This window comes from Hylaeus volcanicus, chromosome 1, assembly GCF_026283585.1.
Source record: "Hylaeus volcanicus isolate JK05 chromosome 1, UHH_iyHylVolc1.0_haploid, whole genome shotgun sequence".
NCBI lineage: Eukaryota > Metazoa > Arthropoda > Insecta > Hymenoptera > Colletidae > Hylaeus > Hylaeus volcanicus.
The window spans coordinates 33,371,820-33,394,255 of record NC_071976.1 but is presented as its reverse complement, the minus strand read 5'-3'; the positions used below and the strand labels follow the sequence as shown (position 1 = coordinate 33,394,255).

At 36.2% G+C, this 22,436-nt stretch overlaps 1 protein-coding gene across 1 annotated transcript in view; it reads left to right on the top strand.

The window, feature by feature from the left end:
* LOC128876611 (uncharacterized) overlaps positions 1–22,436 on the top strand; it is an 86,723-nt gene that overhangs the window by 55,403 nt on the left and 8,884 nt on the right. Inside the window, exons 4-8 of the mRNA XM_054123108.1 lie at positions 7,159–7,240; positions 8,283–8,424; positions 9,430–9,684; positions 19,554–19,713; positions 20,666–20,938. Coding sequence (XP_053979083.1) covers positions 7,159–7,240; positions 8,283–8,424; positions 9,430–9,684; positions 19,554–19,713; positions 20,666–20,938 — 912 coding nt within the window. The remainder of the gene's footprint in view (positions 1–7,158; positions 7,241–8,282; positions 8,425–9,429; positions 9,685–19,553; positions 19,714–20,665; positions 20,939–22,436) is intronic.

Genomic DNA, 22,436 nt, shown 5'->3' with positions numbered 1-22,436 from the left:
TTTTTGGAACACCCTGTATATGAATGTTAAGCGGGACCGAGTGCTTGCGAGAAACGCGCGAACCGCGCGGTTTCCTTCTAGTGACGAGGACAAGAGGTGCCACCGCACTAATGAAACGAAAAAAAAAACGTTTTTGGTCAACGTGATACATCAAACTAATGAGGTTTCTCCGTGCTTCCATTTAGATCTAGCCATAGCGCGGCAGAAAATCCATCCTCTCGTTTGTTTCGCGTGTTTCAACGAGTATCGTTGAAGCAAATTCAACGAACGCGCACTGGCGCGGCGTGAGGTAAACGCGACCAACCGGAACAAGCCCGCATAAATAGCGCGCACGTTTTTTACTTAATTACTGCCGGGTCGGGTTTAACAGGGAAACGCGACGACGAGCGGGAAACCGAGTGCCCGAGGACAATCGCGAAACGACGGATTTCGTTACTTTTATATAATCCTCCTATTTAAAGGCGTCGCAATTTGTTTAAAATAACGCGCGACAGGTGTAATTCATTCGGTTTCCTGGAACGTGAAATGCATTTGTAATTCGAATGCAGTTTTTCTCGCGAACGTGGAAAGAGTGAAATCCTTCTTTTTCTTCGCTGTTTGTGAATTATTCCAAATTTTCCTTTCGTCTACGAACTCATTTTGTCAATTGTACAGACACCAGAGTACTAGGTGCTTTTTTAAATGTGTATTCAACTTTCGTTTATTAGTATTAATCAGTAACTATTGAAATCGAGGATTCCTTGAAAACGAGTTACACAATTATTTATGTTTTTCAATCTTTAAGGAGGAGTACTGTTTCTCGGATCAGTTTCCAGGCAATTTTTGTGAAGCTTTTACAGCCAATGTACTTGACATTAAGTTCTGAAATTTAGTAAGTTTATTTATACATATATCAATTCCATAAGTATTTGTAATCTCTATTTCTATCGAAGAAAATCCGAATTAAATGATAGGTTTGATGTTTGCAAATAAATATTTCATTATAAAATTCGCCAAAAGAATATTGATAAAACGATCGGCTCTTTAAACGTAAATCTCTACTAGAGGGTATATACATATTAGGTTGTCCCGAAACTTTCTTTCGCGAGTTCCACTCAATTATTTTCTGTGGTCGTGTTTCGATAAATAGACAATCTAATTTCGTAGATATTCATGTTGTAACAGTAATGGAGCGAAATGAATCGTGCACAATGTAATATAATTCAGTAATGTAATATAAAACATAAAATATTGTGCATGTATTACTTATTAATAAAGCGAAAGAAACTTTTGGGACAACCTAATACAATGCTCTTTGCGGTCTGAAAGTTAATTCCTACTTATGCTCGACAAGTTATCGCGTCCAAGGCAATAAAAATACTTAATACTGCTTTCGATTCTTATTTACGCTTGTTAAATTCTCGTATTTTCCATAATTTTGAATCGTAGCACGAGGAAACCGGAGTCGTAAGGAATGTCGAAGTTGTCAAAAACGCCGTACCAATTACTGGGTGAAAAAGATGAGGAGACGGAACAAGAAAGCCGACTCATCCTGTGTAGAGAGGGAAAGACTCACCCTGAAAAATTTGTTCTCGATGCCTGACAGATATTTGCAATTTGGAAGAGACCCCGCGTCTCGGTTCCTTCGACGAGGCGAGCTAACCTACTTTCTAACGATGCTCGGTCTCTTCGTTAGAGTCATTCTCATCGAATCTAGCAAATGAAATAAACTCTAACTCCGAGCCGAGGAAACAGTTTTCCTTGCGACACGAGGCATTTGTCTCGCTCGCGTTCGCCTTCCGTTCCCTATAGATACTTTTATTGCGGGTCCTCTGGAAGCCTGTCGAAATAAAAAGGAAAACTTTACCAGCTGGTCTTGAAATACTCCCCTTTTCTACGAACCTGCAAGCGCGAACTTCCCTCGCGTTACGTACTTTAATCGAATTTATACGAGATGCAATCGGTGCTACTCGAACGTCGTGTGCTCTTGGCTGAGTAAAATGGATTTGACAAAAAGCCAAACATTTATGTCACAGCAATATCATATTCCCCATCATTGCTTAAATAATAAGTATCGTTAATAATTAATTTAACAATTGTCAGAAATTAATATTTATTCGTATTTATTCTGTTACTACCCATTCATTTCATAGCCTTACAGCATTTTTCACCGTATAACGGAACATGGATTTCGGGGCTGTTCGAAAATGAAAAGATTTTCAATCTTAAAAATTAATTAATTCGTTGTGATTGTGATCAACTGTACAAGTATTTTCACGAGCAATAATGCTTCTCTATGGTTGCACATTAATTTCATAAATAACTGTTCGATGTTATCGAGTTGCATCCCAATTGATGAAAATATCGTATAAACTTTTCTCTAATACTATGTAGTAAGATTGTTTCACTTCGACATATTGTAAAAGCAATCTCTTTATAAACTTTGGTACTTCCATGGTGAAACAAAAACAATTTTTCGTACGGAATTTCATACTTAGAGTGCCTTGCAAAAGTTCTGGACAGTTACGCTTTTAGTTCTCCATTGGAGCGTAGAGTGCCCCTATAAATAAGAGGGCTGCTTCTTGATCGTACCTTTTATCCTTTCTCTACATCATGCTTTAATCCCGTAATATCAAAAATTCATGACTCCATAAAAGAATTCATTCACTCCCAACTGTTGAAGATACGAACTCTCAGTTTCTTAGTTTTTATGTAATTCTCTGTTTTATTAATAAAATCTAAGTTTAATTTGTTTACATCGTAAAGATCCAAGTCGAGAACAACTTTAAATGTTTATGCGCTCCGACACCGATATAATTGGCACATTTGACGAGGTGTAATTCGAAATATACTTCGCGTACTGCTTAACCCATTCGCTGCCAGGCAAAAAAGCGTTTTCCCTTAAGCACCAAGATTTTATACAGATGTATAAATCCAGGGGATTCGTGTTTATTACCAGTTCCAACGCACGGTTCCTTTCACGCCAGGTATAGTCCACGCTCTTCAACGCAGTACCCGATTTTTTACCATCATTTTACCCTTGTGAAAAATGGTCAACCATCTTGTACGCTGTAATTCCGCGAAGCGCATCTCGAGCTGTTTCAACGATTCTAAATTAAATTTTAAAAAGAAAATTTACGATCCTCTTTTGCAATAATTCGTGACTCAAAAGACTATAGACTTATCTCTTGAGTAATTGCAATCAATTTGAACTACGAGACATCTCGTAGTTAGCAGTGAATAGGTTAACAGAAGCTTTTGTAATTCAGTAAATGTTTCGCATTTGAAGAAATCCTTTTGCAGGATATTTTTAAATATTCTAAAAATTTTTTTAATACAATCTTTCAAGAATGAGTTTTTTGCACCGGTTGCGGTAAAAATTATTACAAATTATCAAATTATATATTGCCTGATATCTCTCGTTAATTAGTCATCTATCGAACGACGAAGGTATGGCGTGAGAATGTTGGATGAAAACGGTAGATGTTAGTTTCCATGTGCGCTTTTTCGAAGCTTCGTACACAATTTCCTAGGAAGAATATAGCAATTTATATTTTCTCCGTGATGCTCGAGTGCCCATCAACGAAACGCGTCATCGCTGTCTCTGACGTACATACGATTTTATTTCGCAATTTGCAAATCCACTCCTCTGCCGACGATACAGCAATCAGCGGATGTGTATCGACAGAATACAACGCAGCGAAACGTTTTTTTCAATCGAGTTTTCGAACATTTAACGACCATTCAAACCGAAACTGATATAACAAAAATAATTATCGAGTACTGTTCGAAACGAATGCAAATGGCTCGCTCGATATCAACGTTACAGCACGACAGTTATTTTTGTTCGTTATATAATATAAACATTACATTTGAAATATTATATCTCAAGTATTATATTTTTTATTTATTGTAAGTAATGACATTTATTTATTAAGTTAAACAAACAATATCATAATTCCGTAATGTATACCGAATCGATGAAATTTTGAACGAATAATTTTCGTAAATCCGTTGATGATGAGTGAGAGCAAACATTGATAGAAATGCAAATGTTGCTACATTCGTTGTTGCGCGTTATTGTTATCGAAATAAGTAAAAATCGATATGGAAGAGGGTGTTCCAGCGGTAAAGTGATTCATGTTACCAGCAGAATTAGCGTTTACTTCCGAACTATGATGAGTATTTATGCAAAGTTTCGTATAAACACTCATTATGGTCTATTGTATGTAGCTTAACTTAATTTCACAAGGAAGTTCGCCCACGTTCGTAATGTGCATGATAAAGTACGCATGGCTACAAACACGATGCTCAAACTAAAGTTGCGAGACAAGCATCGTTGCGTGGAAAGCAACGCTCGTACATAAAGAAATTTTTACTCGAAATTTTATTCGAATTTTATTAACATTTTCCTACGAGTACAACACCAGAACGAAACTCAGCTATTTTGTAGAGAAAACTTCAAGGGACGCAACGATCATTTTTTCGCATTTTTAAAAACGTGTCTTCGAGGTCGGATTCGCAAAATAAACATTTATTTATAATTTTACTGTCGCAATAGTTAGATTTGCTCCAAATAAAAATATATTCAGAAAGAGCAATCCCTCCCGTATAAAATAAAAAAAAAAAAAGGAAATACGTCAATAGGATGAACAGTTCCAGAGAAAAAAAAGATTTAAATGTACCACCAATTTTCACGAAAATGGTCGAAAATCACAATATTTGTAGGCTTGTATTTCTCGAACGGTTTCGAAACGAACAAAATGACGACAACCTCCCCGCCCCCCCCCCCCCCACAACCACTCCTAATTTCATGGAATTGTATACAACGTACAGCAAAATTTTCCTAAAAAGCGTTTTCATTTTACGCTACGCAAATTTTCCTATTCATTTCGAAGCAAGTTTCCCCGCTATTCGAATGGCTGGCCATGTTAAATGTAATAGCTCCAATAAAACAGGGAACGGTTTCTGCAGCTATCGGCAACAATTACTTGCAGATGTTACGAACAATATAAAAGTTAACGCAGAGTTTAGAGGAGACGCGAAACGATACCGTAATATTTTACAGTCGGACCTTATAGAGGCGTGGCGCGCGCGAACTCGCGAAAGTAGAGCATTTCAAATAATAGGATGACGCTTTGCATAAAAGTAAGGAAGCGATGGAACGTGAAATCGAGTTGGTACGGCCATGTACGCCGATAAATTTCACCTTGTGGAAGAAACGAGAAGAGACAGAGGAGAGAACGACGAAGGTGATTGCCAGACCAATTAAACGATCGGTCTGGCAACCGTTGCATATGGGTACCGGCGCTTTTTCCTTTCGTCCGACGCGGTTATGAATTTTCCAACGGCGAAAGGAATCCGATAAAAAGAATCGTAATTTATCGCAAATCCGGTGGCTTATTATATCTTTATGGCGCTCGAGATGAAATGGAATTTGGAGCTTATTCGAGAAATAAACGAGTAAAGAATATTTTTAAACTGAATTTTAATTCATCGAGTCAACGAAATAATAAATAACTGAATACAAGTGAAATATTCAGTTTATAAAAATAGTTTAGGAATTGTACATGTACCTGCACCAAACATAATATGTATCTTTGCTAATGTACTTACACGTTTCTATTTTTTTTCTAAGAATAAATTCTACGGTATTATTCATGTCAGAAATTACGTAAGTTAACGTTCCATTCAATATTTCCTTATTTCTTGAAATGTTTCAAAACTTCGGATGTTTGGGAGACTGTACGTCTTAAATTTCAAATAAATTATTTTACAATTCGCACATTTCTTTTTCTTCGTCATTTTACACGTGGCATATAAATGAATTCAAATACACACAATTTTAGCTTCGCTCCGAAGGGGATGGAATCAGATAAATTTTAGATAAAATAGGATTAGAGTACGATAAGAAGGAAAGATAGAATACTCCATTAAGGACCATTCTCTTTATTTATAGGGGAATTTAAGAGCCTAAATGTCCTATTTCCATGGAAAAACTTTCCGGGCACCGTTTCATTTGCATAATGGATTGCAAGGGAGAAAAACGTAGATGATCGAGAAATGTAATTTAAACTACATAGTAACGTATTGGTATTTCACCGCTTCTTAGAAACGTTCGATTAAACATTTTTTTTTTTTGTTATGTAGTACTTACTAATTATCTAAAGTGTACAACTTTTAAAATCTTTTTGTTTGACATCAACTAAAGGTGTATTCCATGAATTGTATATGCATCGTGTGATCATTTAGTCGAAATGAATTATTTATTGTTGAAATTATGCTGAAACATGCCTTGCGTTTGAATATTTTACTCTAACTATCATCGTTTCTTTTCCTTTTTGCATATACTTCTATCATTTTCACGAATAATTCTTTATTCGATATATTAATTTCGTTTATTATTACAAAATACTCGTTGCTAGTAAACACCCATTGAAGCGAGATACTTTATTTGCACTGGACTCCTAAACTGCGAACCCTGATGTCCTTATCGTTCACAAAACAAGTATTTAGGACTCTCCTTACCCTCCACAAGAAGTGTTAAGGACTCGCCTAAAGTCTCGAATTGTCCCTCGTAAACTTTGCGCAGATAAACACGTGTAAGAGACAGAACAACTAAGAACACTCAGAATGTTCGAAACTTTCGTCAAGGACCAGGAATACTCGCAGTGTGGATAATACTCTTGCACTGCTGTTTCACCTGGACTATACAATCGAATTCAACTATTCCCATTCTGTTCAAGGATTCCCAAATTCTCCATAATGAAACAGATCGCAGATATTAATAACAAAATAACAAGAAATAATATTTTCAGTCTAGAATAAAAGATTGTTTATTAGCTTTGATGTTGAAAGGATTTCTAATACTGTGAAAAAACACTTTAATACGTTACTGAAAATAAGATACAGAAAATACATGGAATTAATCGTTACAGATATTTTTTGGATGACTGAAACACAAAAGCACGTACGATATCATAGCTGTCACAGATAATTGTCTGATTTGGCTTTATACATTTTACAATTTCCGAAGAAACAAATTAAAGTAGAGGAAATGTGTCGTTATAGTGACCTCGATCTTTTCGTACACTGAAAATTGAAATGAATATGTGTAACACGCTATCGGCACTTATTTAATTAAAAATGTACATACAACGTTTTCTATTCTTTTTGTAGTTACCAATTTTGGCCCTGCGAAGGTCACTCCACAAGAAGAAACGCAACCCAAGGAAGAAACCACAACGGAAGCAATGAAAACGTAAGGTTCTTTTATTGTCGGTCTTTTAATTAAGGAAATTTTAACGTTTCAAGTGTTTTTTTAATTGTAGAATTATATTAGGAAGCACGTTAGGGTAAATTACAAATGCATCATTGCATCATATAACAATGGACACGCGTTTAAAACCAAAATTTTATTCGAACAAACTGTCCATGTTGAAAAAGAAAATTGTTTATTTGCATTCAAGAAAAGAAGAATTTTCTTTCTAGACTAGTTACTGTATTACACGTGTACATGGCATCATTACTGCATCATCTTAAAGAACTAAAAATTCCTTTTACTTACTTGCTCTTTTCTTGATTATAATATTTAATAAACAAATGTTTAAATTTAGCAGGCACATATTCAATGATAAATTTGAAACAAGTATTTTTTTTCTCCAAAAATTGTATAATACTTCTTTAAAAGTATTTGGCGTCCGTTACAACGAACCACCCATTAATAATTGCAGTAATTTCTAGCGTATTGTGCTCGCGGCACCTAATTAACGGTTAACGAAGATAGATATCTGCCTATCCGTCGCGCGGGAACTGAAAATAGTAATTAAGTGCAATTTAATTTTCGGAATAGAATGTCTACCCAGTACACACATAAAGAAGTAACAGAAATTTTGTGAAACTATGCGAAACACCACCTGTTTCTCTTTGAGTTCATCGTGTACTCATGACTACAAAGATTAATGGACGAACAAAAATATTCACTTATCATAATTTCTTTTACATTTTCGAATAAACATAAATTGCACGAACTCTTTCATCGCATCTCGTACTTTCACTTATTCGTTATTACATAGAATTTTTCGTTCCATAAAAAGTTGTTTATCTTATAATCCTTGTTCGGGATGTTTATCCAGGCCAGAATTTTGCTTGCTTCTGCATAGGGAAATAAAAAGTTTGCAGCTGTCAGAAAAGTTGATCGAACTTAAAAATATTATGTTACGTTGGCACGCCGCAAATTAAAATGTATCGCTAAACATGAGCCAAATTCGAAACTTCAACAAACTTTAACCGGGATGTTTCAGGAAGTCGAAAACTGGAGACGATTGCAGAGTTTGCCGGAAGTCCATCGCACCTGAGGAAGCTTCGAGAATTTGCTGCGAGTGTCAACACAAAGTTTGCGAGGACTGCGCTTGCTATTCGACGACAACCAATTCGGATGATCCGGTGAGACTTACGAATACCTGATTACTACACTTGTAAACACGCGTCGATTAACCTTTAATTATACAACATGTCTCTAAAGATTTCTGAAACTGAAAGCGGAACGTCAACCCTTATTACGATTTAACTACACGATAATCAGAAAGATACACTGCGGAGCACAGCTATAGCACCACCTATATTTTTTAATGTTTTATGTTCATGTTCTAATTTCTTAATGCTTAACTTTAATGTATCGTATTATTGGTATTAAGCATCGGATGAGATGATAATTAAATTACCTACGTAGAGCACAAGTTTGAATATTTAAGAAATAGTAATCCAATTTCGATGAAAATTTTGTTGTTACCGATTAGCGTCAACGAACTTTTCCAAGACGTAGTTACGCTCTCGATTTATTGCCACTTTTAATTATCGTTTCTTCATTTTATGTCTATCTCGAATACTCCGTAGATTCTTTAAAAGCCCGGCAATAGACTAATGGATTACGCTCCAATTTATCCTAACTCTTCACACCAATCTTCATTTTCCATCTACGTTTTCTTTACATTTTTTTTTTCATTACTTGTTTCAGGATCTTTTATTTCTCTTATTTCGTTATTCTGCATTTCTGTACAATCTGTTTATTTTTCCTCTACAATAGTTCGCATTGTGGAGAATTACTTTCTCTTACTCAATAACACATTCTCTCTTTGCTTTCTACGTTCAATTTCGTTACCTTCATTTACTCTTATTTTCGTAGCAATTTCTCCGGTGTAATTTGTTTTTATATATTTCTCAGATTATTTGTTTATCATATTTTCGTTCCGTTTATTTCTTTTCGAGGACGTATATATACGCCCTTCGCAGTCAAAGGTTTGATATCGAACCGTCCAATTTATAGGCAGTCTATTCGTTCGGAAATTTCTTCACGAATAAACAGAATTTCGTGCATTAGTTTTGAAATCGTTTAACTCTCTTTAAGCATCCATGTTCGTGGGAATAAATTTTTAACGTAATTGTTTTCAGTCGTCCTGGCGATGCAGCGTATGTCGTAGAAAACTTGCGTCTCGGGACCAGCCAATTGTGACACAGGAATCGACGGATTCTTTGCTGGAGGTGCCGGTCCTGGAGGCTCTTCAGAGAAGACACAGCGAGGCAAGACTCGTCTGTCAAACTGGAAGTCAAATCGGAGGACTTGGTACCGGATTGGCACCGCCGAGAAGTCCAGAACTGAGAAGGCATTCGGCTGGGTCGCCCGCCAGTTTGAAAGAACTCGAAAAGGTAAGTGAGATTTGCTCGGTGTCTTGACATTATGCTTTTCGAATGTCCTTCAACAACGAAGTCGAAATACATTGCGAAAATCATTTTCTGAATCGTATTTGCTTCGATAAGCATTTTCGCTTGATAGGTTAGCACGCTGACTGCCATGGTAATTTCAAGAAAATTAATTATTAATTTTCTTATATATATATATAGTGTTTATGTGTATCTTGAGGATCAAGGAAATATTGTTTACTTACGATTAGATACAAGGGAGTGTAATTTCCTTTTTAATTCATTTATATGGATCATTTTAATTATGTTTATGTAAAACTGAAAAGTTTAGTCTTTATTAGAAAGAAGAAACTGTTTTATTTGTCGAAAGTACAATTTCGAAATAATTGTTTCAAGGTTCGTTTCAAAAGTTCGGAAAGAGTATTAAAAAACAAGTGATGAGTTTCAATTGACTAGATTCTTCGGACTATTCAAATATCAATCAATCCAAAAATCACAGATCACCGACGATTCATTATTCGAATGAATAATGCAACAGAAATAATACCATGCATCGTCATTATCCGATAGAATTCTACAATACCTTGCCCAACGAATCGATTATCCCAGAATTCTTAAAACAATTTCAGATAGTCGTTCATATTAGCAACGGTAAATGCTCCTACAGCCATTACTTTCTTAATTTTTAATCCAATGAGTACTTGTTAGTGCGGCCTTTGCAGAAACTCTTGGTTAAGCTAGTTAAAATAAAGGTATTTGATTATAAGTTTAAGTTATGAAAAAACCCAGAGTGGTTCTCAAGAGGAACTTTTAGGAAATCGGCTTGGCAGTCGGCGTGTTGAAAGAGTAGACTGCCTATTAGAAGCTTGAGACTACCACCGTCGCTACCTGCCAGCTACGCTACCATGCTTCGAAAGTATGCCACAAACTAGAACATTCAAATTCCTTCTGTCAAAGGAAATTTAATAATCCTGTACTATCGTACCTCCATTTTGGAGTTGTAAACAACTATTGTAACGGAATTCTCTGGAGGCGTGCTGCTTAAATTTTCAGCCGAGTAAGCACACGGCGTCAATTACATGCGCGCAAAATACATGGTTAGTAAATTGAAGCTAGATTTCAAAAGCAATGAAAATTATGCATTTATATATTCTTTGGTTTATTCTTGTTTTTAACCAAATCGCCTCTGGAGAAAATAATAAGATATTTTAAAGCAGAACCGTGCAAATTTTAATTAAAATAAGGAGCAACTACCTGAAATAATATATTTTCGACCGTTATTTTCGATACATTTATTCGAAAATAAAAATAATATCAATTCATTTGAGATAAAAGCTATTTCGAATTACCAATTATTTCGTTTCTTTGTTATTTTAAATTTAACCAAAGAAATAATTTTTCAAATATTATGCAACAAAGAGAATTTATTCGAAGAAATCTTTACAGCAATCGGCTTTCTCTGACTCCAGAACGAATAATCTGTATTTCGCCGTACACGCTCTTCTCGAACAAACTTGAAATAAAAATGGGAAAAAGAGCACTAAATGAAAGCATATGGAACGATTTACTTCGTTTCGCTTTTAGTAGTCTCGAACTTATAATCGGCAGTGTACTCGACCTATTATCTTCGATTGTTCGGCTATCAGAATTATAAACCCTTCCAGAGCTGGTGGCAAACGATTCGCGGTCGAAAATTGAATATTCCTAGCAGTCATGCTTTCATTATTTTGGCGGTATGCCAGGAAATATCTGGCGCGTTCGCCGGCAGCGATTTTATTTAGTTTGTATGTTGACGTGGGCTATTTGTTTTGCAATATAGTTCTCTACGACTGAGAGCATGTTTATGTATGTCGGTGCCTTACGCTTGAAACGTACGCTTTATTCTGTTTCCTTTTTCGATCGCTAAATCGTGATTCGATAACTTTATCGTACAATCATTTACTGTAAAACAATTCCGAATAATACGTTCGCAAGTTTATGTCGCAACACCGTGTAGCCTCGAAGGGTTAATTCAGTCGTAAAGAAGGAGAATAAAATCTTTAATGTTAAGTATTACGAAAGTTTAAATTTATATTCAGGATGATTGCTGAGACAAGAAATTTTGTTTAATTAATGGTGCCATTCGGGCACATCTCTACGTGTTAACAATAAAGTAAAAATTCTAACCAACGCTGAACTTGAGAAATACTTTCATAATCTTGAAACTCGGATGGAAATTTCAAGCATTAATGAAAGAAATTTAAATAGTCCGACCGTGGAACGATTTTTGCTGGAAATTCTACGGGTCGTACTGCTGCCAGGGTCGCGTTCGTAGTTTAAGCGCCCCGCCCAAGTAGATGAAAAAAATGTTTCCTTATAGAGAATGACAAGACGAAACTTTTTTATAGTTGCAGTTTATTCATCCGACGTTTGGTATAACAAATAAAAATTAAAAACTTGAAAGTCTTCTTCCCCGAAATTCTACTTCTTGCGAGTTCTACTTCTACGGTATACAAAAAAATAAAGAATTTTCCCAACATATTTCACGTTTATGTTATTTGTCTTACGACAGTCACTAATTGTAGCAGCGCGACGCGAGGTGAAGTGCATGTGATAAAAATTATTCTGGAAACGTCGCGTGATAAATTATGTTGTGCGCTTACTCGTTGACCACGTGCAGCAAACGTATAAATTAGAAGTTCGAAGTATGTGGCCTTCGCACGAATCCCAGTGTTCTAGTCGGAATACAGAATGAAATTACTGAACGAGTTACGGTTGATACAAAAAAAAATGAGACATGAAAGGAGTTTGCGAAGAAATTACTTCGAACGGGAAAGTCCTTCGAGGAACGTTACATTCGTTGCGGTTTGGAAAGTTTCCACGAAGAATCGAATACATTGTGAAAACGAGTGAACTTTCTGCGAACTGTGAGATTCACATTCGTGTATTGTGTTCGTTTCTGAGGAAGTAGAGCCATCCGTATCCAAATCTCCCTTATTCGAGTAGCCTAATATCCGAACTGCGTAAACAAAAGTTTTTAAGGCGGAAGTCTACCTAGGACGGTCCAAGAAGGGTGCATATTCGTGAATTCTTTCAACCCTTTGTGGCCGACGACTCTTTCGCAAATATGTCAAGTGTCTTACAAGTAAAACGTTATATTTTGATAGTTTGTCTATATTTACTCCTTTAAGAATATAACCTTGCAAAATTAAGATCTGTATTTTACTTTGGTATGATAATTTATGAAATATTTCTACGAATATTTCACTAACCATACCTATGGTTTTCATTCCTACCAGCAGACGATATTACTTTACGAAATTTATGGAATATCAAGTTCCTTTATGGGCTCGATCGTAATTTCCCTTCTCCCGTATCCAATGATTTCGTAAACTCGTCGATGTGCTATTAGTAGTTTTCGAAACTCTGTACCATATGTGGTATTTTTATTTAACAATTTATGTATTTCTGACCGTCTGAAAGTCATTGTTATATCGCAAAATCGTCAGTCATGTGTATAAAGTTTTGCTACAAGCGTTCTATCGACACCTATCCGATTGTTACAGGTCTGGATGAATGAGCACTATCTGAGTATCGAACGAGTAATAATTTCTATCGGGACCTAATCGCATAAAAATTGAAAAACCCTGTAGTTCTTGCTTTTTGTAAAAAAAAAAGGTTCTTCTGGACAATTATATTTTTACTCGTTTTCGCTTATTTTCTCAAAAGATAAACAAGTAAATATCATCAAATATAATCTTTCGTGGTAAAAATCCTAAGAAATTACTGGACATACCGAATGAGGAATATTCTTAACCGACTTCGAAAGAGGAGGAGGTTACTCAATCCGACACGTATATCACGTTCGTCGCGACGTCGCCCAGAAATGGGTGACAGGACTTTCTATTAAGGAACTAAAAAAAATAAATTTCAAAGGTCAGACAATAATGAAAATAAGTCTGGACAGATTTCGTGAATTCGGCGACGTTAAAAAATTAAATGCTACGAGAGATGTTCGATTATCTAATCTACAATAGTCTCCAAACAAAATTTGAAGTGTATAGAAATTTTCACGAGTTTTAGCTTGGCAGCCAACGCGATATACATTTTTGTTTCTGTTCCTCGGTTACGCCGAGATGGCTGGACCAATCGGCACGAAACTTTTTGCATCTTATAGAGCACGTACTCAAAAATGGCAAAAAGAAAGTTAGCAAAAGATATCACGTGATGGCACCCATCCTGCTTGTCGCCTTTGACTTGTTTATGCAAAGTCGATATTCCGCTAATGAAAGCAGGACCACCTCAGACAACAGATAAAATACGTTGCTCGTAATCGCACGCCATAGATTCTCGGCTGGGGGCTGTTTTAGAGACGTGAGACGAACTTTTCATAAAAACATCGCCGAAACGCGGCACAGACGTTAATATACGATAACACAAGAGACGACATTATTTATAGGATCACCTGATATTTTCAATGTAGCGATGTACTGGCAATAAAAGACTTCCAAGAAACTACTGAATGGTAGAGAACGAGTGAGAGAACGGTTGACTTTCGATCGTAAGAATTTATTGGAAATCGTTTTTGTTGGTCGGGAGAAGAATCGACAGAATCTCATTTCATTGGAAACGACTGCGGAAACGAAAGAAAGTGGAATGAAATTGAAATCAGAGACGAAGCTGTGACGGGGACGCGACGTGGAATGGGCGTCTGTTAAAGGAGATACGGAAATCGGTCGAAAAGGAATGAGAAGGTGGTCGGGAATGAGAATTCTAGGTCTTTAAATCTTTACCCGGTATATAAACGGAAATTAGCGGTTCGCAACAAAGAAGGATCCGTTTCGACTCGTGTAACAGAAAAAGTTCAACGATATACGTACTTGTTTCCTATTCTTTTCTGTTGCGCCCGCTTCTTATAAATTCGTTTTCCGTTTAACCCTTTGACCGCGGGACGATTTTTTCTGGAAATTCTAAGAGGGCTAGAGACGCGAATTTGAAGAAAATATCAGCTTACACGGAATCATAGAACGGAACATTTTTCTATTTATACAGTTGCATGCAAAAGTTTCCGGCCAAAAATAATTTTGGAATGAAATTATGTATAATAGGTGTAAAGTAGAGATACAAATATATCGTAGTAAAGAGCTATATACATAATTATACATAATTTAATTCCAAAATTATTTTTCACCGGAAACTTTTGGATGAAACTGTAGTTCAGAAGACCTTTTTCCTTGAAATTCAATTCTTGCAATGAAATTCAATTTTTGCAATGAAATTCTAACATTTTAATTTTTTATTTTCGAAACTGGCTCCCTATAAGCTGATATTTAAACAAAAAATTATTTCCACGGTATTTTGTTTACAATAAATCCTCATTTTTCGTGTAAAGAATTCACTGTATCCTTTATAATAAACATGTTCTATTTTTGTTGGATCATTTTGTTTACGCAACGAAATGGACACGTGGAATATTTGAAGAGGGAATAGGGAACCGAGAAAGGAAAGGACGAACTCGAAAGACATGTCTTTGGGAAAACAGAGTCGCAACTATTCTTACATCTCATAGCAGTTTGTCGACCACCCGAATAGAAAACACGATCTCAGTTTTCAGTGATACGATACCGAAGAATATATGTTTTTCTAGTTAGAAAAAAAGGCAACGGCTTTAAAAAGATGCGGAAAAATAAAGTTGGAGAAAAAAGATTTCTTCTACGACATTGCTCATCATTCCGAAATGATGAAAATCGTGTCGTAAACAATGTTCATATATCAAAAACACATGGGAGATATTTAGGTGGCCTCGTTCGGTTGACGCACTCCGTATAAGTAAACCGTCTTCTTCCGTTTCCGCTGATATTGATTCTGGACAATTAATTCCGAGGCACTCGTGGTATGAGCAGAAAGTGATCGCTCGGAGCTGCGAATAAAAAAAATGCACGTTCGATCGATACCCGCACTCGTAGCTGTCATTGTCGATGCTCGCGATGCGTGCACGTGAATTGCAGCCGAACACCGCGATAATACCTCGCGACAAATTTATCGGGTCCAAAGCGGGGGCTCGAACGGGTGCAATTAGCGATGGGAATCTCAAAATTAGATCCCCCGATTCCGTTAAAATCTGACGCAATTTCCCCGATTACACCTTCAATTGGATCAGCCCGTTTGCACGCTCGAGGCTCTCGCCCCGAAATTCGCTTATCGATCGGGCACAGGCTAGGACAAATGCCAAAGCCAATTAACAGGGAGGAAGAAAACAATAATTCCCTTTCGCGAATCGGATCGTGTCGCGCGCAGACACGTCTGTTTGCCGTAAATAACGAATTTCCTTCGGAATCGTTAAATGGCCGTGCGTTTCGTCCTGACGCAGCGACATCGACGTTCGGCGTCGTCGGGAAAAACGGATTTGCTGCATTTACATCCCCGCGGACGTCCTGTTCCGTCGAGCCCTTTCAATCTCAGCACGGGAATGTCGGTGATTTTCCATTCCCAACAGTGACTGACGTCTGTTGACAACAACCTGTGCCGATGCGATGCAGGGCTGTAGTGCGTTACTTTATTATATTAACGTCTCAACGCACGTGGTTTTTTTTCCCCGCTTCAATGATCAAGTATGATCAATGTTTTATTCGTATTGCAGCGTAGTTCGAACATTTTTTACTAAATGTTTGTTTTCGAAAATTAAACGGTACAAGGATGCGAGAAATATACAGGATCTACTCGTTAAGCTATGCCACCATTTTTTAGGTGTTTCCGGTAGTGCGATTAACATCCATACAAGTATTTAGATTAATTCTTTTGTACGAAGGAACAATTGCATTAGATTTAATATTTCTACGTACATACACATTTTGTATAGCGTAGCTTAACGATATACATATATATTATTTTACCAAAGCAATATTTTGTTCTTATCTTTCTTTCGATAAAGGAAATATTATGCTAAGGCATTAAACTATACATGTACAACTCTATATCACAATGTTTATTAAATTGCCTATGCACGTATATATTATACATTTATAAAGGAAAAAAATCATTTTTCATACCTTCTTCTCGTATATTAAATACCTTCCAGAAGAACCATTAAAACAGTAATAGCAACAATCAATACCCACCATGACAAGAACAAAATGAAACTTGAAGTTACGAAAGAAGAAAAAGAGTACCAAGAAGAAAGCTGTTGCGCACTATCAGTTTTTTGTAAGACTAACAAGGGAAGTCTGGCAACTCGGAAGTTCAAAAGAATGTGAAACTTTGCGGAATTGTAGCTCAAGTGATGCTAATAACGCAGTTTATTGTTTCGGGAATGAAACGGTCCTAAGGGTGAAAACACCCACTCGAAGGAATCGTGAGTACTCGTGTTATTTCTAATATCTGCAAAACTACCGAAGGCACTGAAAGAAAGTTTAATTCGAAGTTTCATTGTTCTCTATATCCTCGCGATAGTAAAGAATTTTATGAAACGAAAGCCTTTTCACGATTTTGAAGGGATTCGCGATGATATGAAAATTTCCAATTTCTTTGAGGTTATTTTTTCATTTCTAGGGCATTTTCATCGATTAAAGAGAAAGAATTTAGAAGAAAGAAACAATCTTGGCCGCGTGAAAATTCTAACTATATCCAATAATTTTTGTTTCGAGAACGATTGACTCGATAAAAAATTAGTTTGCTGAAGTTTATCATAGATATATTGACTAATAAAGAAATAATTTGTATTTAAATTTTAACGTACAAATCAACGTCCGAAGTCAACAAAACAGATACTCGTGTCAACACGAATTAATGCTAGCGTCACTTTGAATAAAATATATTTTATTTGTGTAAACTACAATTACCAAAGATACTAGTAACAGCGAGTTTAATTACAATAAATAATAATAGATATTAAATATTATGAATTCGATAAATGTAAACTCGCTCACTCATTTGTTTATTAAATACAAATTTTAAACTGCCTTTAACATTAATCTCGTTGCAATTTCTGTGTTTATAACATTATATAAAATGAAGAAAATACGTCACTTTTGTCCGTAAGCTATTTTTATTTCTCTCTTCCATTTCTTTTCAAACTTTAAAGGGTCATGATCCATAATTAATTGAAATGTGCGTCGCTAACGGTGTTTGTATTAACCCGCAGCGAAAATCAATATTTATTCTGTTTCATTGAATTCGTACCACGTTAGAAGTTTGTCGATTATACAACGGTAGTACATTAATCCATAATTAATTGAAATGTGCGTCGCTAACGGTGTTTGTATTAACCCACAGCGAAAATCAATATTTATTCTGTTTCGTTGCATTCGTACCACGTTAGAAGTTTGTCGATTATACAACGGTAGTAAATTAACGTAGTACTTTCCGCAACGGAAAGGTAAATTTAAATTACGAATACTTATTACGCAGTTCGAGCGAGATTAATCACTCGAAACGTAACTACCGCTACTTTTTTTTAGATCAAATCTAAAAATTGATACTTTTATGAAATTCTCAACGCTGGATTTAATGACGTAAAATTTAATTTGAAAGAAAAAATTATTTCTGTCATTTTTAAATGAAACTTTCAGACAAGATAAATGTATCGGAAAATCTATACCCGTCGTTATTTATTTCATAACGAACCTGTCAGGTTGAAATTCCGTTTAATACAGTATCAACGTGTGGAATAAATAAAATATTAATATCCCGATTCCCTTTGTTGATTATCTCATCACATAGGTTAGTTTCAGAATGTGGTAAAATGTGTTATGAAATTAATTTTTATACATTTAAGTCTAGGTAGGTCTAGTTAGGCTTTGTTTCAAAATGAAGGAACGCCTGTTACGAAATGGGTTTTTATAGAATTAGGCGCGGTATAAAAAGTTCTAGAAAAGTGTAAATTTTCGATATTGTATCTATAATGATACTAGTAAATTATTTTTGTACGAATACCCCTTCTCAACGTTTTCAATACGATATAAAATTGTATAATTGAGTTTCGCATTAATGACCTTCGTTAGGTTTCAGGAATAAATTTGAAATTCAACTGAAACCATTTCGCTATCGGAGCAGCGTCATCTTTTCTCAAAAAGAAGAGAACACATTATACCTACAGAAACGAAAACTTTTCTTAAACGTTCCACTTCTGAAGTTTCTATTTCATGCAAAGAACCAACCCTTTTGTAATAATGAAAAGATTTTATAATCAGGTGAAATGTTACGGAATAATCTGCTACCTTGTCTGCCACTAATATTTCCTTTTCGTTCGTTTGCGAGATGCAATTGATTTAAAAGTTTAAAGTTCAGATTCGTTACGATAAATCAAAGACTTTCTCTCGTTAATGAAATAAGTCGTGCATGGAATTATTGAATTCGTTAAGTCACCTAGAAATTCTCATTCTAGCTTTTTTTAGTCTTTGCTGATAGATATCAAGCGTTGCGATTTTAATTACGCCTTACGTTATAATCGAGCAATTCTTTATTGAGAAATACACTTGAGAGAAAGTTTTTAAAATCGATTCAGTAGTTCCGGAGATTATCTCCTGCGTACAAACAAACAAACTTGACTTCTTCGTAATATTATTAGTATAGATATTAGCATAGATTGTACATATTTCCCAGGTATCTGCAATAAACTTTTGTCTCTTTACCTGTTTTCTGTAACAAACTAGATAAGGTTCGAAGTGTGTGTCGAGAAATCTTATTAATTGAAAGGAACTGTCTAGCTGTCACTGTTACTGCTTATCATTCATTGTTTTCCAGACGTATCAGACAATTTCCCTTCGATCCAAAGCTTGATGTGTGAGTGTACAGTTTTCACCCCGATGTGAGCATTGTCACGCCAACTCCTTCATACTTCCATCACGCAATGGTGTTGTTCCATGGGAGGCTCTAATACATGTGTCGTAATGTTATAGTTTCGAAAGGTTGCAGGGGAACGCCGCGACGACCTCAGGTGGGAAAGGGATTTGGATCGCAAGAGCAAGTCTAGGGCAACGTCGCCGGATCGCCATCAGGTCGATAGGGGAAGAGGTACCAGTCCCCAGAGGGTTGGCGTCGAACCTTCTTCCATCGTAGGTAAGGATACTTGTTCGCGATTTATAATTCTTTGTTTTCCACTGCATGAAAGTATGTTATCGTTACGGCCACAGTTTCCTCCTTCCCGAAGGAAACTTCTTAGCGGATCGGTGCGAGAAGGATCATTATTTCTGATTTACTGCTACTTTGCGTGGTCTCCCTGCGACAGTGATTCTTACTTTCTATGGCAGCGAATATAGTGTCATTCCATCGTGTTAGAAAGTTAAGAGGACATGGCACGGTAACATTTTTAAAAAATCTATTTTTCCCGAAAGGATAAACTGAAAGCATAAATAATGCGTTTTATATTACTTTCTTCGAAATTGCTTTCCCTCTTACCCTATTAATTTCACCTTATACCGACTAAAAAGTACGAAAATTAGTACCACGGTGAACCGGTACAGAGCTTTTACGTGAATTTATTGTTGCTATTAATCGTCGCGGAGCTGATCATTACGACGCGCAAAGAACGAAGACTAATCAGAGCACTTCGAAACATCGAATTGTATTTACCTTTGGCTATGGAAATTATGATCTCTGAACCAAGTATTCTGACTCGTACGTGTATTCGTAACTTTCTGAGAAAGTGTAATTTGAACATTGAAAAGAAAAGATTACCGAGACTTAGTTTGTTCAAAGTAATGTAAAAATGTAGAACTGTTCAAAAGAAAGAGTGTTAAGTGTAAATTTTCGATATTGTATCTATAATGATACTAGTAAATTATTTTTGTATGAATACCCCTTCTCAACGTGAGAGTCCCTTAAATATATAAAATTTTTGTAAAGTTATTGTATTATTATTATATTATATATATATTATAGGCTTTCATTAGCTGGACACAAAGACACCCCTCCTCCTCTCCCGTCCGCCTCCTTGGTAGTCTTTGTAACGAAGAAAGACTCGTTATTGCAAGTGGCTTAAAGTAAATTCCTTTGGTCGTAATGTCAACAGATCCCATCGAAGTGGACGAGGAAGAGGAACGTCGTAGCCGAGCTCGCCGAGCCAGTACTGTTCGCGTTAAATCTCGCATGACTAGGCAAAGGTCGTACGACGACGAGATGAAGAACATGATCGCGATGTCCGGGGTCGCCGGACACCACGAGCATCAGGAGCCTTGCCTGAGGCCTCCGACGAATCTGCCGCGACGAGCGTCAGCTTATGACTTTTATGCAACTTCAAGTGTCATCGCGGCTGCCCAGCAGAGAGCATCGATCTCGGCCCAAGGTAGAACAACTTCTTCGTTATATTTATGGAGCGCCCTAGAATCCAAGTCGGCCATGGTCGACGTCTTTGTTTTCATCGCACAACAGATAAAACCACTAATTATCAAATCCGATGCGTTCTATCGGTGATGGGCAAAGCTCTGGTCTAGAAATAGATCTCTAACAACGTATAAAAGAGAGGCAAATTCTTGTTCGTTACTGGTCGAAGAAAGATTCGAATATAATAAAATTAGAATTACAGAATTGCGAGAGCTATTATTCGTTACTTTCGGTGTAAATGTAATTCTTTCCAACGTTTCGTGTCTTGGATTCGAGTCTCGTGATTTGTAATTATCATAATTTGAGTTACAATTTTAAATCTCGTCCGTTTGGGAAAGATACAAATTAAAAGGATTATTTCCCAAACAAAGATTAATGTTCGTTCTCTAGAAAATGTACGCGATATTCAAATAGATACAAGCGATAATCTTGTTTCGGATTTCATCAAACAGTTGTTTGCTAGGTTGTTTGACTCGAGTGACTCTTTCTATTACGCGAAATCGTTAACTTCTGTAAGTCACAATTTTCACTTAATTTAAAGTTATACCTGGGAGCAGTATTGGCTGCTCCTGGCAAATGCATGATCGTGTTATGCTTGGACCGTAATAGTTAACCATAGGAGAGTTTCAAAAGGACGTTCACTGGATTATCTCCCTCGTGCCTTTTGCAGCCCTTACGGCTCAACGAAAGTCCCGCGGTCATGTAATCGAGTTTAGCTTCCTTCAGCAACTACAGTTTCTAGTTACCCTCGTATGTATCCATACGACAATCCGGGCCTAACTTCGTTTAATTTTGGCTGGATCTCCGACTCAAACTTTAATCCTCGTTGGTTGGAATATTTTGTAACGTTATCAATGTCGTTTTAATTCGTTTCTACGCGTAGCCCTTCGCATACGAAAATTCTTACTTTGGGAAAACACCGTAATTACGTTTCGTTAATTCGTCGCACGATACGTGATATGCGATATGTCGTGTTTGGAAACTTTCTGTTTTAATCCTTTGCTGTATCGTGTCGCACATTCGTAACTTTATAATGTTTTCTAATATAAACATGTTGTTGGCGTAGATAGAAACACTTTCAACCCTCTGTGTCGGCCCTCGTCAACTGAGTATCTAAAACATTGATAGGCAATGATTATATCGAATAGAGAAAAGCAAGGTTGCATTTCTACATATATATGAGAAAAAAGATAGAATTATTTTTAATTGTAATCGCATGTATGTATATTGTTTAGTTTAACTGTTAACTATTGATAATTTGGCTGAAGGGGATCCAATAAAGAGGGTCGAAAGCGTTTCTAAGTTTGTATCGAATAAGCTAAATACAAATACGGGTACAAGTCTAAACAGATAGTAGTTTCTAATCTAGCAGGCACATTCGAATATTTAAAGTTAAATGTATATATATATATACATTTACCTTATTAGTATTACTATGTATTTGTTTACATCGATACTTT